General features: G+C 31.6%; 1 protein-coding gene across 1 annotated transcript in view; it reads left to right on the forward strand.

Moving 5' to 3' along the window:
* Positions 1-20,000, forward strand: part of LOC136845516 (adhesive plaque matrix protein 2-like) — a 51,850-nt gene that overhangs the window by 20,954 nt on the left and 10,896 nt on the right. Inside the window, exon 14 of the mRNA XM_067115694.1 lies at positions 3,906-4,105. Coding sequence (XP_066971795.1) covers positions 3,906-4,105 — 200 coding nt within the window. The remainder of the gene's footprint in view (positions 1-3,905; positions 4,106-20,000) is intronic.

Below are 20,000 nucleotides of genomic sequence, written 5' to 3' on the forward strand. Positions count from 1 at the left end.
TACAAACAAATAAAAAACTGACAGTTATATTGCAATAGCTATTTTCAAAACACAAAAACAGGCAATTATCTTGCAATAGTTATTTCAACACGTTTTCAATACACATTCATACATTATATTCTATACCCCAAGCATATGAAATAATTTTGAAATTTCCTTTCATATCTAACATAATATTTAAAATAAAAAAAAAAAGATTACAAACGAACTAAATCCTTTATAAAAAAAATTGTTAAAACGGAAAAATATCTAGAACAAACACACTAAAAAAGCGTATTGACAACAATGAACCCATGGCTGGTCCGCTGGTATAGTGGTTAGTGTTGTGGATGCCACTCAGATTTCGCGGGTTCTAGTCTCCCCCAGGGGGATGAAAAATCACTGTCTCTGCATCATGATGAGCTACTGCTGCAGTGTGGGGTCTGTGGTGGGAGGTTGAAACCAACATTCTTTGGAAGCTTGAATTTCAAGTCATTGGCCCCTGTGTGCTTGTTCCATATGAATAGGTTTCATCTACTGAAATAATAAAATAATAATAATAATAATAATAATAATAATAATAATAATAATAATAATAATAATAATAATAACAAATTCAAATCCATACTCACGGGGGTATACAACCACTCACCTGTTCAATACAAGCATTCATACCTGTGGAATCTTAATGATTGGAGTATGCCAGGTGTAGACAATGGGTAGCATTGCTCATTAGCTAAAAGCGCAACACTTATTGAGGGCTTTGGATAAAGGAGAGAGAGAGAGAGAGAGAGAGAGAGAGAGAGAGAGAGAGAGAGAGAGAGAGAGAGAGAGAGAGAGAGCTTTCAGACTGTCTTATTGATTTCACATGCTATATAAGCTTCCCATCATAACGAGAGAGAGAGAGAGAGAAAGATTCAAAATTTAGGGGTTAGTACTGAACCACTTGTCTGTCAAGCACCAAAAACCCGGTCCGAGAGAGAGAGAGAGAGAGAGAGAGAGAGAGAGAGAGAGAGAGAGAGAGAGAGAGAGATTCAGAATTTAGGGGTTAGTGCTGAACCACTTGTCTGTCAAGCACCAACAACCCTGTCCGTATTGAATTTTATGTACAGAGAGAGAGAGAGAGAGAGAGAGAGTTAAACCCAGAGAATATACATACGTATACACACGGTTAAAAAACACCATATACATACGTGTATACACACGGTCAAAAATGCATATGTATATCATATATATATATATATATATATATATATATATATATATATATATATATATATATATATATATATATACATTTCATGCATATGCAATATACTGCAATCACCGAGCACGCAGTTATGATAAAAATCCCGGTAAATTAATAACATATACAATTCATGCAAGCTTGAAGGATTTTCATCTCACAGGAGGCAGTGAGACGAAATAAGAAAAAAAACAATAACAAAAATAAATAAAGCAATCACTTTGGAGTAAATTGCATATTGCTTTGCAACACATCCACCTCCCCCACCCCCAACGCCAGCGCCCCCAACTCACGGATGAAGGGATTACAAGACTGCTCTGAAAAACAGAGAAATGAAGTGTCGACACTCGAGCAATGTCTTTCTCTTGCTTAAGGTAAGATTTATATCAAAGTTATATTCCTTATTATTTAAGCAGATAAGCATAAACAAGAGACGGAGATTAAAAATTAAAACAGTTTTTCGTTTCAAAATGTTGAGTGGAGATCAGCTAACTCTAGTATTTCCCTGCATTTTTGAAATAGTTCCTCATCGAGGAAATGTAGCGTAAGATTCCCTGTTTTTTTTTTATCACCTTACATCAAAAAGGGTTTAAATGGATTTTTATGCTCACAATAACATTCTTGCGTTACAAAATAAGTTATTATAGATCTTTTGCGTCTCATTAGTACTGATGGAATATATATATATATATATATATATATATATATATATATATATATATATATATATATATATTTATATATATATGTATATATTTATATATATATATATATATATATATATATACATATATATATATATATATATATATATATATATATATATATATATATATATATATATATATATATATAATAATCCGCCATACATTAAACGATTAGCAATTCAAAAGACACTTGCAAACACATATCCAATATATACCCAGCAAAATAAAATCGAATCTCGCAATGCAGCTTGATATTAAAATCGAAATATAATAAAGATTAACTCACATATCAATATCCCAGAATTTCAAGGGAAATCTGACCATCTTTTCCAGACAAACTTGACTCACGTGAAAAGACCAGGAGAGGGGAAATCTCTCTTGCTCATGTATTTATTGAATTGCTCAACCTACCATTTATCTCAGGAGTTTTATTTATATATTTTTATATTCATTTTTATCATCTTTACCTCTCCTCTGCACAAGGTTATTTGTTGATATTGCATTTGTCTCTTTATGGGGTCTTTCTGAGCTGTGTGTATTGATCTTTGCAGGGGACAGAGATATAACAATCATTCATTTATCATTTATCCAGGTTAGGAGAGAGAGAGAGAGAGAGAGAGAGAGAGAGAGAGAGAGAGAGAGAGAGAGAGAGCTTTCAGACTGTCTTATTGATTTCATATGTTATATAAGCCTCCCATCATAAGAGAGAGAGAGAGAGAGAGAGAGAGAGAGAGAGAGATTCAGAATTTAGGGGTTAGTGCTGAACCACTTGTCTGTCAAGCACCAACAACCCTGTCCGTATTGAATTTTATGAGAGAGAGAGAGAGAGAGAGAGAGAGAGAGAGAGAGAGCTCAACTTAATCGTGTCATTTATCTGGGCAGACAGAATTTATCTTCTTAACACGAAAAATTGCATTTTATTATTAAACAATGTGAACATCTGACAGAGCAATTTCACAAACTCATCATGAATTCCTCTCGTAAACTTCCTTTCAGAAACATTTCATCATTCTATGACGTGAAGTAGATAATACAGGGTGTGCATAAAGTCTCTTTACAATTTAAAAAAAATAGGTTATAAAAGCCATTGATGAGATATGTTAATCAGATATGTTTTATGTACTCAGCAGTTATCATAGTTCTTAATCACATTGCATTTGTGTATTTCAGGTACCCTGTTGATGAAAGGGGTACTGTTAAATGAACCCCTAAAAAATAGCTACTCCTCAAGAAAAGGCACAATGTGTGTCATGGTTTACTGAAACAAAATAGGATAGCCAGACTCAGCGTTGCATGGAAGAGATCCACCGTCACGTCCGTCAGTTCGTGCATGGCACAAGAAACTTGTGGAGACAGGGACAGTGTTGGATAAAGGGAGGAGTGGAAGACCAAGAACATCTGAGAAAAACATAGATCGTGTAAGACAAGCCATTGATCGTTGTCCTATAAAATCCATCCGTATTGCTGCCAGACACTTACAGCTACCACGTTCAACAGTGCACAAAGTCCTACACAAGCTTGCGATTGCATGCTTACAAAGTGCAACTCATACAGGCACTCGAGTCAAATGATAAACCATGACGAAAAGAGTTTGCAGTTAACATGCTGGAACGAATTTCTGAGAATGAAACGTCCCTCAACCGAGTTTTAGTGAGGCGGCAACCTTTCATGTTTCAGGGAAACTGAACACACATGATGTGAGAATCTGGGGATCAGAACATCCCCATGTGACTAGGAACTTCACCGAGATAGTCCAAAGGTGAATGTGTGGTGTGGGATCATGTGGAATCGAATCAGTGGTCCATTTTTCTTCAACGAGACATCAATTACTGCAGATGTTTACCTTGACCTTTTGACTGAATATGTGGCACCACAACCACATGACCTTCAACCAACCATCATTTTTCAGCAAGATGGTACACCACCACATTGGGTACTGCATGTTCGTTGGTTCCTAAATCAATCATTTCCAGACCGGTGGATTGGAAGGGATGGCCCAATTCCCTGGCCACCTCGTTCACCAGATACCACTCCCCTGGACCTTTTTCTATGGGGTTATGTTAAAGATATCGTGTATCGAACAAAAGATCACAATGATGCCATTGCCACCACTGATGAGGCTATGCTACAGCGAACATGGCAAGATGTCTTGATGTGCCTCGTGCAACTAATGGTGCCCATAAAGAGGTGTATTAAATGAGGCAAAAAACTTCAGTATCTACTCATTTTGTAATAATTTCCACATAAATCCATTATATACAATTTCAAATGAGTTTCTGAAGGTAGAAATATTCTTTTACTCTCTGTTTATATAATGATGAAATTCTAATTGACCTTCAGAACAGCTAAACGATTCAAATAAATTCTATTCCATTAAAATACAGCAGGAAATTTGTCTGAGAACTTTAGCTGGTTTTCCTAACAATGGAACAATCCTTGCTGGAAGTTCCACTTGTTTAGCTACAATGTATAAAACAGACTGACTTTATTTCTGAAGGTATTAACTGCTCTTATGATAACAGAAAGATTTTCAAGCCATATGTCCCTGTATTATCACAAGATTAACATACCACTTCGAACTAATCTGCCCACCAGATAAATACGACCAACTTCATCTTTCCTTCCATTTTCTCGAAAGTATTTCACAAAGGACGTCCAGAAGAGCGTTTGTTGAGTTCAGGAGGGAAGAACAATAATACGTTCATCTTTAATATTCTAACTCTTGACATTTATACGTTGTTGGTGTTCCCGTCATAGAAGTTATAACAGAGAACGGGGGGGTATGGGTACTCAGCCTTCATCCAGAAGTTACTGAGGGGAAGGAGTGAAGAGTAATTAGTTTCTCTTAGTCCCCTTTCCTTCTTTATAAATATGAAGGAGAATATCGTTTTTGAGTGGTTGCGTTAAAGTGAAAGAGAATGCGTTTGAAGATAGAGAATGGTTATGTCTTGGATAATTGGATGTTTCGGTGAGTAAACGAACCATACTTGAGACATGTAATACACACACACACACACACACACACATATATATATATGTATATATATATATATATATATATATATATATATATATATATATATATATATATATATATATATATATATATATATATATATATATATATATATATATATATATATATTATGTGTGTACAGCTATATATCGATCTATATATATAATATATATGTCTGTATGTATGTATGTATGTATATATATATATATATATATATATATATATATATATATATATATATATATATATATATATATATATATATATATATATATATATATATATATATACATATATACACAAACATACTTACATATAATTTCCACTGGTGCTTGAATTATTGTCATTAATTACAAAAGACTATTAGAACAAATCCTTATTAACCGCTATTATCCAGCCTAACTCAATCCAAACGCCCACAGGAACTCACTCAGCCATGCATTGAATGGCAATATACCAAGTCCTTGCATAAAAATCAAACAGGGCAAGACAACATAAATATCCTGGCTTTCAAAGAAGGGCTTAGAAATTACGTCGGTCGCAAACAGTGTAGTTAACTGGAGTCAAACAAGTTTTAAGACAACTTTGTTTTCCCGTGAAAAACACCGGTCCCAAACTTTTTCCTGTTGGCTTTGTCTTGGTGTTTTCATTTCACATCAAAAGGTTCAGTTTTTTTTTTTTCATGGCATTAACTCAGACTTTCCCAAATTAGAAATTGATATGATTTATGGTTTACAGTATAAAAGTTTAAAGGAATGGGAACCATTGTAGGGAATATCTTTAGATTATCTGCAAGAGAATAAGATCCATTCATATTTTATTCATGTCCTGAGATATATATATATATATATATATATATATATATATATATATATATATATATATATATATATATATATAATATATATATATACATATATATATATATATATATATATATATATATATATTATACATATATACACATATATATATATATATATTAGTTGATGAATAACATATGAATGGATCTTATTTTTCTGCAGATAATCTAAAGATATTCCCCACAATGGTTCCTATTCCTTTAAACTTTATACTCTAAACTGTAAACCATATATATATATATATATATATATATATATATATATATATATATATATATATATATATATATATATATATATATATATATGTAATATACGTGTACATATATTGTGTATATATTTGTATATAAATATGTACACATATATATATTCATTCATATATATATAATATATATATATATATATATATATATATATATATATATATATATATATATATATATATATATATATATATATATATATATATATATATATAATATATATATATATATATATATATATATATATATATATATATATATATATATATATATATATATATATATATATATATTCTCCAACAAATTGTCTTCCATTTCGCATAGGAAATATAAAACCAAATATATCCCCTCATTAAAATCATTCCGAATACCAGACACAGTACCCCAACATTAAGAAAAAAAATAAAAACAAAACTATTACATTACAAGAAACCCAGTCAGTTATCAAGACCCACATCTTTAATATCCTGGAAATGACAGTTATGTTGTTGCTTAGAGAGAGAGAGAATTTGCCTGGAGGAGGTATCCTTCCTACATAAACGTCTCGAGAGGGAAGCATGAAAACAGAAGATACTCGGCTTCCTTTCCCGCGGGAGAGAGAGAGAGAGAGAGAGAGAGAGAGAGAGAGAGAGAGAGAGAGAGAGAGAGAATGAATGTTTTTTTAATTATTGTTGTTGGTTTATCTTGTTTGTGAAGATATGAGGAATCGTTTTTACCTATTATTATTATTATTATTATTATTATTATTATTATATGTTTTATTAATATTATTATTATATGATATATATATATGTTTACAAATATTATATATATATATATATATATATATATATATATATATATATATATATATATATATACACACATATATATAATAGTTATTACTAAGTTGTTTAAAAGTATTTCGAAGAGAATCTTAGGATATATTGATGACTATCAAGCAATTTAATTTACCTCATCTAAATGCATGCGGTGAATTATATATATATATATATATATATATATATATATATATATATATATATATATATATATATATATATATATATATATATATATATATATATATATATATATATATATATATATATATAATTTTACAGACAATTGCGTAATCAATATGAAAACTTTCAAATTATTTCCAAAGCATTTGAAAGCATCTGGCACAGAATCCGTCATTTTTCGAAGGGACACAGCAGCCCAAAATGGCATATGATTGCATCCCATATATGTGGTTTGTTTAGAAAGGCAGGGAATACAATTTTTATTTAGTGGAAATTTAAAACGATATATCCCCAAAAGCTTGTATGTAATCACGCCAATTACTGGCTGTACTACGAGGACACTAATTATTCGTGCCAATGATAACACTGATCACGCCGTTAATGAATTATAATCACGCTAAGTTTCTCTCTTTGGCGTTTTTTTTAGTCCACTAATCACCTCTAATTGCTATTGAAACGACGCTACGCAGGGCTGCACCACCTTTGCTAATGATTGACGGAATTTGGTTCGAACCGGAATGACGATTTTTTTTTTTATTATTTTGGATTTTTTTTTATTATTTTTGTGTCAGAATCGTCAGGGGATTTGGGAATCTGGGAACCTGAGAATCTTGGAATCTGGGAATCTTTTATTCCAAGGTTCATTGCCTTTTCTTCTTTCTGATTAATTTGATTTGATTTTTTTAAAGGATTTTTTGGTATTTTTTTATAATCAAATTTCCGAATGTTTGAGAAAGCGTTGTTGGTACTCTGGGAGATTGAAACAGGTCTATAATGGAATTTTGTATATATTTACCTTTATACATACATATATACAGTATATTACACACATATATATATATATATATATATATATATATATATATATATATATATATATATATATATATATATATATATATATATATATATATATATATATATATATATATATATATATATATATATATATATATATATATATATATATATATATATACATACATATATATAAATAAACAAATGTATATATATAATTTATATATAAATATATATATATATATATATATATATATATATATATATATATATATATATATATATATATATATATATATATATATATATATATATATATATATATATATAAAGGTAAATATATACAAAATTCCATTATAGACGTGTTCCAATCTCCTAACGCACGAACAACGCTTTCTCAAACATTCGGAAATTCGATCAGAAAAAAATACCAAATAAATCATTTTTCGAAAAAAAAAAAAAAAATCAAATCAAATAAATCAGAGAGACGAAAAGGTAATGAAACGTGGAATAAGAGATTCCCAGATTCCAAGATTCTCAAATTCCCAGATTCCCTGACGGTTCTGACCCAAAAATAATAAAAGAATCGTCATTCGGTTCGACCTAAATTCCGTCAATCATATACATATATAAATATATCAATCATATATATATATATAATATATATATATATATATATATATATATATATATATATATATATATATATATATATATATATATACATATGTATATATATATATATATATACATATACATATACATATGTATGTATATTATATATATATATATTTATATATATATATATATATATATATATATATATATATATATATATATATATTTATATTTGTATGAGTGTCTTATGTGATAAACAAATTATTAGACAAAGTAATTAAGTAAGGACTGATTTTATATTCGCAAATTGGTTTGTCTGATAGTTTTTGACGTGATTCTCATGAATTTTACCTTAATTTCTGTTGTAAACTTTATAGCAGTCTCTCTCTCTCTCTCTCTCTATTTGACATTAGGTATCCGTATTGCTTTGATCTAAGTTCATGATATTAGTTCCATCAGTCAATTAGTCTCTCTCTCTCTCTCTCTCTCTCTCTCTCTCTAGAAATTAGGTATCCGTATTGCTTTGATCTATGTTTATTATATTAATTCCATCAGTCAATTAGTGTCTCTCTCTCTCTCTCTCTCTCTCTCTCTCTCTCTCTCTCTCTCTCTCTCGGGCGTTGAGGGTAATTGCTTTGATATCACGCCAAGTTAATAATGGAATCAATTGCACAGTCAATATCTTCGTCTCTGTCTGTTTGCCTGTCCCTTACGTAGAATTAGCCAATCACATACAATGATAATAAACAAAGGTAATGATAATAAATATAAGATAACGGTACTGAACAAAGAAATGAGGCTTAGTTGTTGTGTAACTGGAACCTCAAAAGTTCAAGCGATGACGCAACGCATTAATACCCTAAAGTAATTTTCCTTGTATTTTGTAATTTACTTACATTTTTATTTATTCATTTATATTTTTTGTCATTAGTGATCTCTTCTTTCTGTATTTATTATTACCTTCTGTTACGTCCTTCAAATGAACATCATAATTTTTTTTGGAAGCTTGAATTTCAAGTTTTCGGCCCTTGTGGTGGGCTTGTTCCATATGAATATGGGTTCATCATTTGAATAATAATAATAATAATAATAATAATAATAATAATAATAATAATAATAATAATAATAATAATAATAATAATGTTACAAAAACCGAGCGAATTCATTCTGCCTCTGTCAATTCTTTGTTTAAATCGTACTCTTGAAGTCCACGATGAGTTCAATTCTTATGAATCTGAGTTATGAGAAAATATAATTGCAGAGTCTGATTTTCATATCATTCTCATTGATAGTCGTCATCTTATAGCTTAATCTACCCAGTCATTTGTGACTGCACCGTAAACGCAATGATCTGAAAGCTCACTTAGCCACTAAACACCATAAGAACACGGAGTTACATAAAACGCCGACGTGCAACTTCAAAAAGGAAATATTCTGAAAAGGTCGTTTATATGATAATGAGTCAAAATGGGTTCCGTGACATTTTCGCCATACATATTTACATTTCAATTTACGTTCTAAGCAGTTCGTATACGTTCAGCTAGCCAAACTACTTTTTACGTATTCCTTTTTATTTGAATAACACAGATAAAAAGCCTCATGGTATATTCATTGGGCAGCATTACACCGCATTAGTGTTAATGGAATACACAGCTGGGGTAACGTAAGTCTGACAGGCATACCTAAGGGTGAGGGCTTATGGTCCCTGTAGCGTTAAATCAACATAGTTTTATACACACACACACACACATATACACACACACACACACACACACATATATATATATATATATATATATATATATATATATATACATATATATATATATATATATATATATATATATATGTATGCATGTATGTTATATACACCATATATATATATATATATATATATATATATATATATATATATATATATATATATATATATATATATATATATATTTATATATATATATATATGTATATATATATATATATATATATATATATATATATATATATATTTATATATATATATATATATATATATATATATATATATATATATATATATATATATCAGCATAGCCTTGTAAAACATAACAGAATTTTATCATTCATTGCCAGTCAGTCCCAACCTCCCATCGTACAAACAATCCTGTCTCAAACATTCGGAAATTTGTCTCTCAGAAAAAAGACAAAAAAAAAAAAAAAACGTAAATTTTGCCAAAAAAAAAAAAAATCAAATCAAATTAATCAGAGAGAGGAAAAGGTAATGAAACTTGGAATGAGTCGTCATCAAGGCTGGAAAAGCTTTCGTCCCTTGAAATAAAAGATTCCCAGATTCCCTGACAATTCTGACGTAAAAATAATTAAAGAATCGAACCAAATTCCGTCAGTCATTAGCAAAGGTGGCGCAGTCCAGCCTGGCGTCATTTCAATAGCAATTAGAGGTGATTAGAGGATAGAATAAAACGCCAAAGAGAAGACCTTGGCGTGATTATAATTCATTAACGGCGTGATCAGTGTTATCATTGGCACGAATAATTAGTGTCCTCGTAGGATAGCCAATAATTGGCGTGATTACACACAGGCTTTTGGGGATGTTTCGTTTTAAATTTCCACTAATTATAAATTGTATTCCCTGTCTTTCTGAACAAAATACATACAGGGGATGCAATCATTTGCCATTTTGGGCGACTGTATCCCCTCGACAAATGACGAATTCTGCGCCAAATGCCTTCAAATGCTTTGGAAAAACTGAAATGTGTTCGGATTTAAATAAATAATTCAAAAAAGTTATCTGAACCCTTCACCCAAAACGCCGTTGTCGATCTGTGATATCGGAACACTTTCTACAAGCGAGTTCTTCTTCTGTATTGTTCTTCATCCAGTATATTTATGATGATTCCCGGACGAGATAAACCTCTGGCGATGTTTCTCTCACGATTCATTGTCTTCATAAAACACTTTTACGACATATTTATCTATTTTTTTTTTTAAACTCCCACTTCAAGACGGGTTGGTGTGGGCCCAGATATATCTTGTCTCCAACGGCATTTTTCTTATTCTTGAATTTTCTTCAAGAGAAAGTTCCATGACGCAACGGGGCGAGAGCTCTGAAATGAGAGAGAGAGAGAGAGAGAGAGAGAGAGAGAGAGAGAGAGAGAGAGAGAGAGAGAGAGAGAGAGAGAGAGAGGCTACAGCTTTACCTGATTACCAAAAATTTTCTTCCCGAGAAGGTCCCACGACGCGACGGGGCGAGAGCTCTGAAAGAGAGAGAGAGAGAGAGAGAGAGAGAGAGAGAGAGAGAGAGAGAGAGAGAGAGAGAGCGCAGCTTCACCTCATTACCATATATATAACATATCTGAAGTGAAGACGAAGAGAAACTGTAATATTTCGGAGACTTGCTGACAAGCGGGAAACAAGTTGGATGGGTTTTGGAGTTCCGCTCGAGGATGCTCTGAGTTGACACGATTAAGTTTAGTTTCTTGTCTCTCTCTCTCTCTCTCTCTCTCTCTCTCTCTCTCTCTCTCTCTCTCTCTCTCTCTCACAAACACACTTTTTACTGGAGGCCTTATTCAGCATGTAAGATGTATATGGCATTCTGAAATCTCTCTCTCTCTCTCTCTCTCTCTCTCTCTCTCTCTCTCTCTTACGAAGCCCATTTAACATGTGGGATACATAAGACAATCTGTAATCTCGGAAGCAAAACGATTACTACCAAGATATGAGTGGGTACCTGAAATTACCTTTGAGATATAAGAGGATAGGCTGAAGTAATTAATTGTATATCTTTTTATAAATATAATAAGGTAAGGTATAGATCAATAGATTCTACTTCATATCCCTGACAAGTTGTCATACGAAGTTACTATTAGTTACGGTAAACAATTTTGTAATTTAATTCCTTGGATCAAATTACTTGTTGTAACATTATGTTTTCTTAGAAAAGGTTTTCTGAAGGGGGTTTCTATACGATGATGTCTCCAAGATGTTCTTCTCACAAATGAAAATTATATTATATAAACCCATTTTTTTTTAAATTTATGAATTATATCAACCAGGCATCCAAAAAAATTCATATGAAATAGCTCGTGGAATTATGAGGCAAATAAATAATTCGAATAATTCCTTTCTCCCACCACTGGAGGTTCCAGTGTGGTAAAATGATGATATTCATATGGTTATATTATATATAATGCATCTACATTTTGACCTAATGTTATATATAGTTCTTTTCAGAGAGCTTATTCAGATAACATCATCATGTTCACCCAGTTTTGCAATATTTTGTTTATGAAAAATGTTATCAGCCTCTAAAATAATTTTTACCCTTTTTTGGGCCCAAGCTGCTTTTAAAGGTCTCCGATGAATATTATAAATAAAATAGATATTTATTAGACCGTCACCCTGATAATATAATAATCTTGATCCAATTATGCTACATGTACGATGAAAAAAATCGTAAATTTTTAAAATAATTTTGACATTTTGTGTGTGTGTGTATTTGTCCTTCATTTTTGAAAGGTTACTGATGAACATTATTAATCAACTATGATCTTTCTTCCACTTTTTTCATGGACAAAATTAATTTTTTTTTCCATTTGAGTGACACTTGACCTTATATTTGAAAATTAGATCCACAGCAAACATAATGCCATTATCTTGTCCCTTGTATAAAGCTAGTATGAATAATCTCTTGTAATGAACAGAATTAATTTTAAAATATTTCCGTCTTGAAACAAAGGTATGAATTTAGATCTATTTGTGCAACTAACTAGTCTTAGGTAGATTTAAAATAAACTTAGGTAGACGCAGCATGAAATATAACTATTCTTTTAAGTAATTTTTTAGTTCACATGTTCACTCTAAGATAATTGACACTTTCCTTGCATTCGTTTAAAGAATGCTAGTTTTTAATTATTCAAATATTTTATCACTTCTCATATTAATACTTGAGGAAGAAAGCTTTTAAACTGCTCTGGAAACGAATGTATATATTTTAATGGACTTTTATTATTAATTTCATGAACTTTTGCATCTTTTTCATCAAGAGATGTTGCTAAAACAATAAAAAATATAAAAAACAATTATATCTTCTATATTTTTGTCAAAAGCCAACAGGAAATCTTATTACAATTTCGCTGTCCAACTATTCACAGAAACTGCTATTCATTGAATCCCTCGCAATTAGGGCGACATTTCCACGCAAAGTTCCAGCAATTCAAACTTTATGGCCACAAGGAATAAATACTCTCTCCACCACTTTTGCTTTCCACAAGTTTAGGGGCCAAAAATTCCCACCCCCCAAATTTTACGTTTCCCCAAATGAGGGAGTTTGTGGCCCTTTTTGTTTTTTACTTCCTCTCATCAAAGCGTAATATTTGAAAGCATTTGAAAATATTCGATCTTTTCTCCCAGTGGTTTTTTCCGGGCTTCAATGACGAGCCTTTAGATATGCAAATGGTCTGCTATTTTATTTAATCAACATTACCCAAAACCCAGGAATTTTTTTTGGGGGGTAGTCGACTTTTACAGTCCAGCAATATTTATGTCACACTCCAGGGGAAACGTTTTGAAGACGAGAATGAGAGTAATTGGGAGACGGTTTTTATTCTGCCATGAATTACTGTCTTTCTGAAAACGTTTCCTTTAATCTATTTACTCAGAGTCGCTAAATGTTTGACAGTGGCAATCTGTTATCAGTGTTTTTCTGTCTGTGTTTTCTTACCTCACCTATTCTGTTCTTTCTCTTCTTTTGTCCTACTATTCTACGTTTGCCTTGTCTTTACCTTTACTCTTGCTAACTTTCGCCATTAAGTAATACTTCTATGAAGAATTATAAATGCTTTCACTAACCAGTGCAGGCTCTCTTCACCACCATCAATCGTATCATATATATATATATATATATATATATATATATATATATATATATATATATATATATATATATATATATATATATATACATATTACCACAGGTGAAAAATAAGAAACAGGGTGTAGGTCCTGACCGGTTTCTGACTTTATTTCCAAGCCATTGGAAGGACTGATACAGAGTGTGAGAAGTCACAAATATATATACTACAAGAACAGTACTTGAACATACACAACCGTTAGAGGTTCCATATCCCCCTTTTTAAGGTAGGGGTGGCCTTTAAAACTCATTTGGCTAAAAATCACAATAGACTCTTACATTGCTGATAAACAGACCATACCCACCTCAGATCCACACCTGACAGGTGTCATGGAGCGGAGTTTGGAAACTCATTAACATTACTACCCTGCTGTGTTTACAAATATGATAATCCTATTTTCATATATCTCTACTACACCTTAAAGTTTAAACAATTTACAAATTTCTTTTGATATTAAAGGATCAAGTTTATACATCCCTTGATTGATATTCAAAATTATTTTGTAACTTTCTTTTATTATGATTCAATGATGTTCCTTTCCAGTGCATTATTAGAATATACAATTTGCCCCTTCCCAGTTGATAGCATGATTGTTCTCTAACATGTACAAATATACCACTGTTCCCTTGTGCATATCACACATTTCTTATGTTGTTCAATTCTTTTCCAGTGCTTTCCCGGTTTGGCCAATATAAAAGTTGTCACAAGACTACACGGAATTTTATATACACCCTTTAATATTGTCTGGGAGTTCTTGATAAGTACATTTTTCATTGTTGTATTGTTCTTAAATGCGACATCAAAATTCTTAAGAAGATGAGGGATATCTTTCATACTATTATTATAAGGCAGAACAAGCAAATTTTTTGTTGTAGTTCTTTCTGGTTTTGATACATAGTCTTTTTATCAAATGCAAAAGATTTTATGGTTGCTATTAATGAACTGAAAAAGATAAAAATATACACATGACAAAAGCAGATAAATCAGGCGCTCTTGTAATTTTAAATAAAAGTGAATATATAGAAAAATGCAAAATCTTTTAGGTGATGATACACATATAAAAGAATTAAATAAGAACCCGATAGACAATGTGAATAGTGGTTTCAATAAGAAAGTGAAAAAACCTGTTAAAGGTAACGAAAGCCTTATAAAGAAGTTTGTGTGACCTCTCCATCGCTACCATACATGTATGGTACAATAAAAACTCACAAAGCAAACTTTCCTGCCAGGCCAATTATCAGTTCAGTTGGTTCCATCATACAATTTAAAGAAGTACTTAGTAGATATTCTCAACCCATTAGTAGGTACCATCTCAAATGCAAATATCAAGAATAATGTGGACCTGATAAATAAACTAAATAGTGTAGAGATTAATAGTGAATCCAGGCTTGTAAGTTTTGATGTTGTATCACTCTTCACAAAGGTGCCAATAGATGATCTGATGGCGTTTTTATCTGAATTGTTAGAGAACACACAGCTGGATATCCCATTTTCTAAAAGTACTTTAATTGAACTGATTAAATTATGTGTAAAGATTGTAAATTTGAATTTAATGGTAAATTTTACTCACAAAATTTTGGTATGGCAATGGGAAACCCTCTATCCCCAGTGTTAAGTAACTTATATATGGAATTTTTTGAAAAGAAGATATTAAACAACATAATCCCTGTGTAACATGGTTTAGGTATGTTGACGACATAATTTGTGTCAGGGAACCAAGATGTAAAAACTTTTTTTAAGTTAAATCAATTAGTACCATCAATTAAATTCACGATGGAAATGGAAAATGATGGGTGCTTACCGTTTCTGGATGTCCTCATACGAAGAAATAGTAGTGGGTTTAAATATAGTGTGTATAGAAAACCCACTAATATTTCTTCCTATGTGCATTTCTATTCTGGACAAAGCAATAAGGTTAAAAAGTCAGTGTTTTCATCTATGTTTTTAAGAGCATTACGGGTATGTAGCCCTGAATATATTGATGATGAAATAGATAAGATTAGGAATGCAGGCAAAAATTGAAATATCCTGATAGTGTATTAAACAGTCCGCAAAAGACTATGTATCAAAACCAGAAAGAACTTACAACACAAAAATTTGCTTGTTCTGCCTTATAATAATAGTATGAAAGATATCCCTCATCTTCTTAAGAATTTTGGTGTTAATGTCGCATTTAAGAACAATACAACAATGAAAAATGTACTTATCAAGAACTCCCCAGACAATATTAAAGGGTGTGTATATAAAATTCCGTGTAAGTCTTGTGACAACTTTTATATTGGCCAAACCAGGAAAGCACTGGAAAAAAGAATTGAACAACATAAGAAATGTGTGAGATGAAAGGAACAGTGGTATATTTGTACATGTTAGTGAGAACAATCATGCTATCAACTGGGAAGGGGCAAAAAGGATTGTATATTCTAATAATGCACTGGAAAGGAACATCATTGAATCTAGCTTCATAAAAGAAAGTTACAACCATAATATGAATATTCAAGGGATGTATAAACTTGATCCTTTAATATCAAAAGAAATTTGTAAATTGTTTAAACTTTAAGGTAGGCAGTAGAGATATATGAAAATAGGATTATCATATTTGTAAACACAGCAGAGGTAGTAATGTTAATGAGTTTCCAAAGCCTCCATGACACCTGTCAGGTGTGGATCTGAGGTGGGGTATGGTCTGTTTATCAGCAATGTCCCCTGAGAGTCTATTGTGATTTTTAGCCAAATGAGTTTTAAAGGCCACCCTCCTCGACACCGGCCTGGTGGGGATATGGAACCTCTAACGGTTGTGTATGTTCGTTAGTACTGTTCTTGTAGTATATATATTTGTGACTTCTCACACTCTGTATCAGTCCTTCGTCAATGGCTTGGAAATAAAGTGAAACCGGTCAGGACCTACACCCGTTTCTTATTTTTCACCTGTGGTAATGTGTGATAAATGAATCACGTACAAAAGTGATAATAATCATATATATATATATATATATATATATAGGGTAAAATATATATATATATATATATATATAATACGATTGATGGTATGGAGAGAACCTGGATAGTTAGTCAACCATTTTGTAATTTTTAATTCTAATTTTTATTTTTTTAAACATCATCGTTTCCTGTGAAGCCAGCTTCTTATTGCTTGGTGTAAATTAGTACAAATGTGATACAGAGGTCATAGCATGCACAATTGTGCCAGGTGTAAATGTATATTATGTAAAAATTACAAATAGTTGAATAAATACCTTTTCACAATTTTATCAAGAAAATAAACACTTTCCCTATGCAGATTCGTTTTCAGGACTTTGGCTCACCACTAAGATTGAGTTATACAGTCACTGTTGAAGACATCAATTTATGTCAGTTGGGGAACATTATATATATATATATATATATATATATATATATGGGTTATGTGGGACATATATATATTGTTTCCGCAACCCATAAATTGATGTCTTCATCAGTGACTGCATAATTAAATCTTAGTGGTGAGCTACGAATCTGTATGAGGAAAACGCTTTTTTTTTTAATTATGAAAAGGTATTTATTCAACTATTTGCAATTTTTACATAATATACATTTATACCTGGCACAATTGTGCATGCTATGACCTCTGTATCACATTTGTACTAATTTACACCAAGCAATAAAAAGCTAGTTTCACAGAAAACGATGACTTGCGTACGAAACATAATCGCGTTTTATTTTGTGCAAGAACTTAATTCTCTTGATCACTAGATTCTCTCCTTGATCTGCTAAGTCCGAAGGCTGTCAGGACAATCATTTTTCCTGCTCTGTACTTCCGCCAGTTTGTTTTCAGCATTACATATAAACCGTTAATCCACATGAAATAGCTTTGGGTAATCTCGCTCGCTTGGGCGGGATTTAGATGACGCGTGAGAAATGTAGTTTGTACAGTTTGTGAGTGATGGGTTTTAAGTGTATATTTTTTGTTTATTATTTTTTTTCGAATGTTCTGTAGGATTCGTGGCTGTGACAAACTTAAGTTCGTACGCAATTTTGGCTAAGATACTTGGTATGCGACTCTGAAAGATGTTACACTTCGTGTTGGTCTCTCTCTCTCTCTCTCTCTCTCTCTCTCTCTCTCTCACTTATTTTCTCTTTGCTTCTTGTCGAAATTTTCTCATCTCTCTCTCTCTCTCTCTCTCTCTCTCATAGAGAGAGAGAGAGAGAGAGAGAGAGAGAGAGAGAGAGAGAGAGAATCGCCTTCTAGCGTGCGCACAGCCCTATTTCAAAGACTACGTTTGCAACTGTAAGGGTAAAACCCCGCAGAGTTCTCACGCATGAATATATAGACATCATCAACCAATCACTCACATATAGACTAATACTGCCCCCACATATTGTACCTTGAAGACTCGCCGAAGCTTTACGGCAGGTAATCGTGGATACTTATTTACGATCCACCTCTTTGGGGTTCCATAATCTCCAGGGCTGGCCACTAAAATGTCCGAAATATCCATTATTAGAAGACATAATCCATAAAGTGGGTTTGTGGGACAACGAATACCCATAAATCGAGATGCTTTTGGGGATAATAGGATTCTAAACAGATTAGCAATGAGGAATGGGACGGTGGACTCTGGAATTCGAGAAAGCTGGGGCGTTCATTGTATGAAATGATATATTTATTTCTGACTATTTTCTTGTAATGATCTGTGCTGATAACTTTCGCTTCTTGGCTGCGTTTTAATTGGGGTTAACTATTACTGATTTGGAAATAGAATTTCTTGGTAATTTTACAATTTTGTTTTGTTTATTTTGAGCTCATGAAGTTATTAAGGGTAATGCGTTGTTGCTTCTCATACCGATAATACCTCAGTGTGTCTCCTTTCTCTCTCTCTCTCTCTCTCTCTCTCTCTCTCTCTCTCTCTCTCATATTCAGCTCAGTGGTCTGGTTAAACTAAGATATACTTTGTATGTGAATGTCAGCATTTCAACAGGAAAAATCTTTAGGTAAACATAGAAAAGAAAATATATATATATATATATATATATATATATATATATATATATATATATATATATATATATATATATATATATATATATATATATATATATATATATATATATATATATATATATAAGAAAGAATATGTTTTATGAATAAAGATTAATCTCTTTCATTCTCATGCAAAGCACTCAATATGTTGACAGTTGCTCTTAATAAAAAAAATATTGCTTTTCAGTTAATGTAGTCTCGCAAACAAGTAGGCAACCGATCTAATAAGTCAATAGACTTTTATTTCTGAAGAAAAAATAGGAAATGAAATTAAGAGCGCAGGAACAAAAGACAAGTAAGCGGCCAGACATTCAGATAATCGATACTCTGGTACATGACTCATTTCTCCATTCTAAAAATAATCAATCACTGTCTCTTTCATTCAGTTTATCACCGTTCCAGTAACCTCACACTTCCAAATTAAGTTCAATAAATTCTCCTATTATTGTCCTCCTCTCCGGGTCCTCTTTAAGGAAAAACCAAGAGAGGATATAAACGATTCATAATCTCATTTGCAGACGAAACTAAGAAGCTACTCTGGTGTCCAGTTTAAACAAGCCCG

This window comes from Macrobrachium rosenbergii, chromosome 14 (genome assembly GCF_040412425.1).
Source record: "Macrobrachium rosenbergii isolate ZJJX-2024 chromosome 14, ASM4041242v1, whole genome shotgun sequence".
NCBI classification, from domain to species: Eukaryota; Metazoa; Arthropoda; class Malacostraca; order Decapoda; family Palaemonidae; genus Macrobrachium; species Macrobrachium rosenbergii.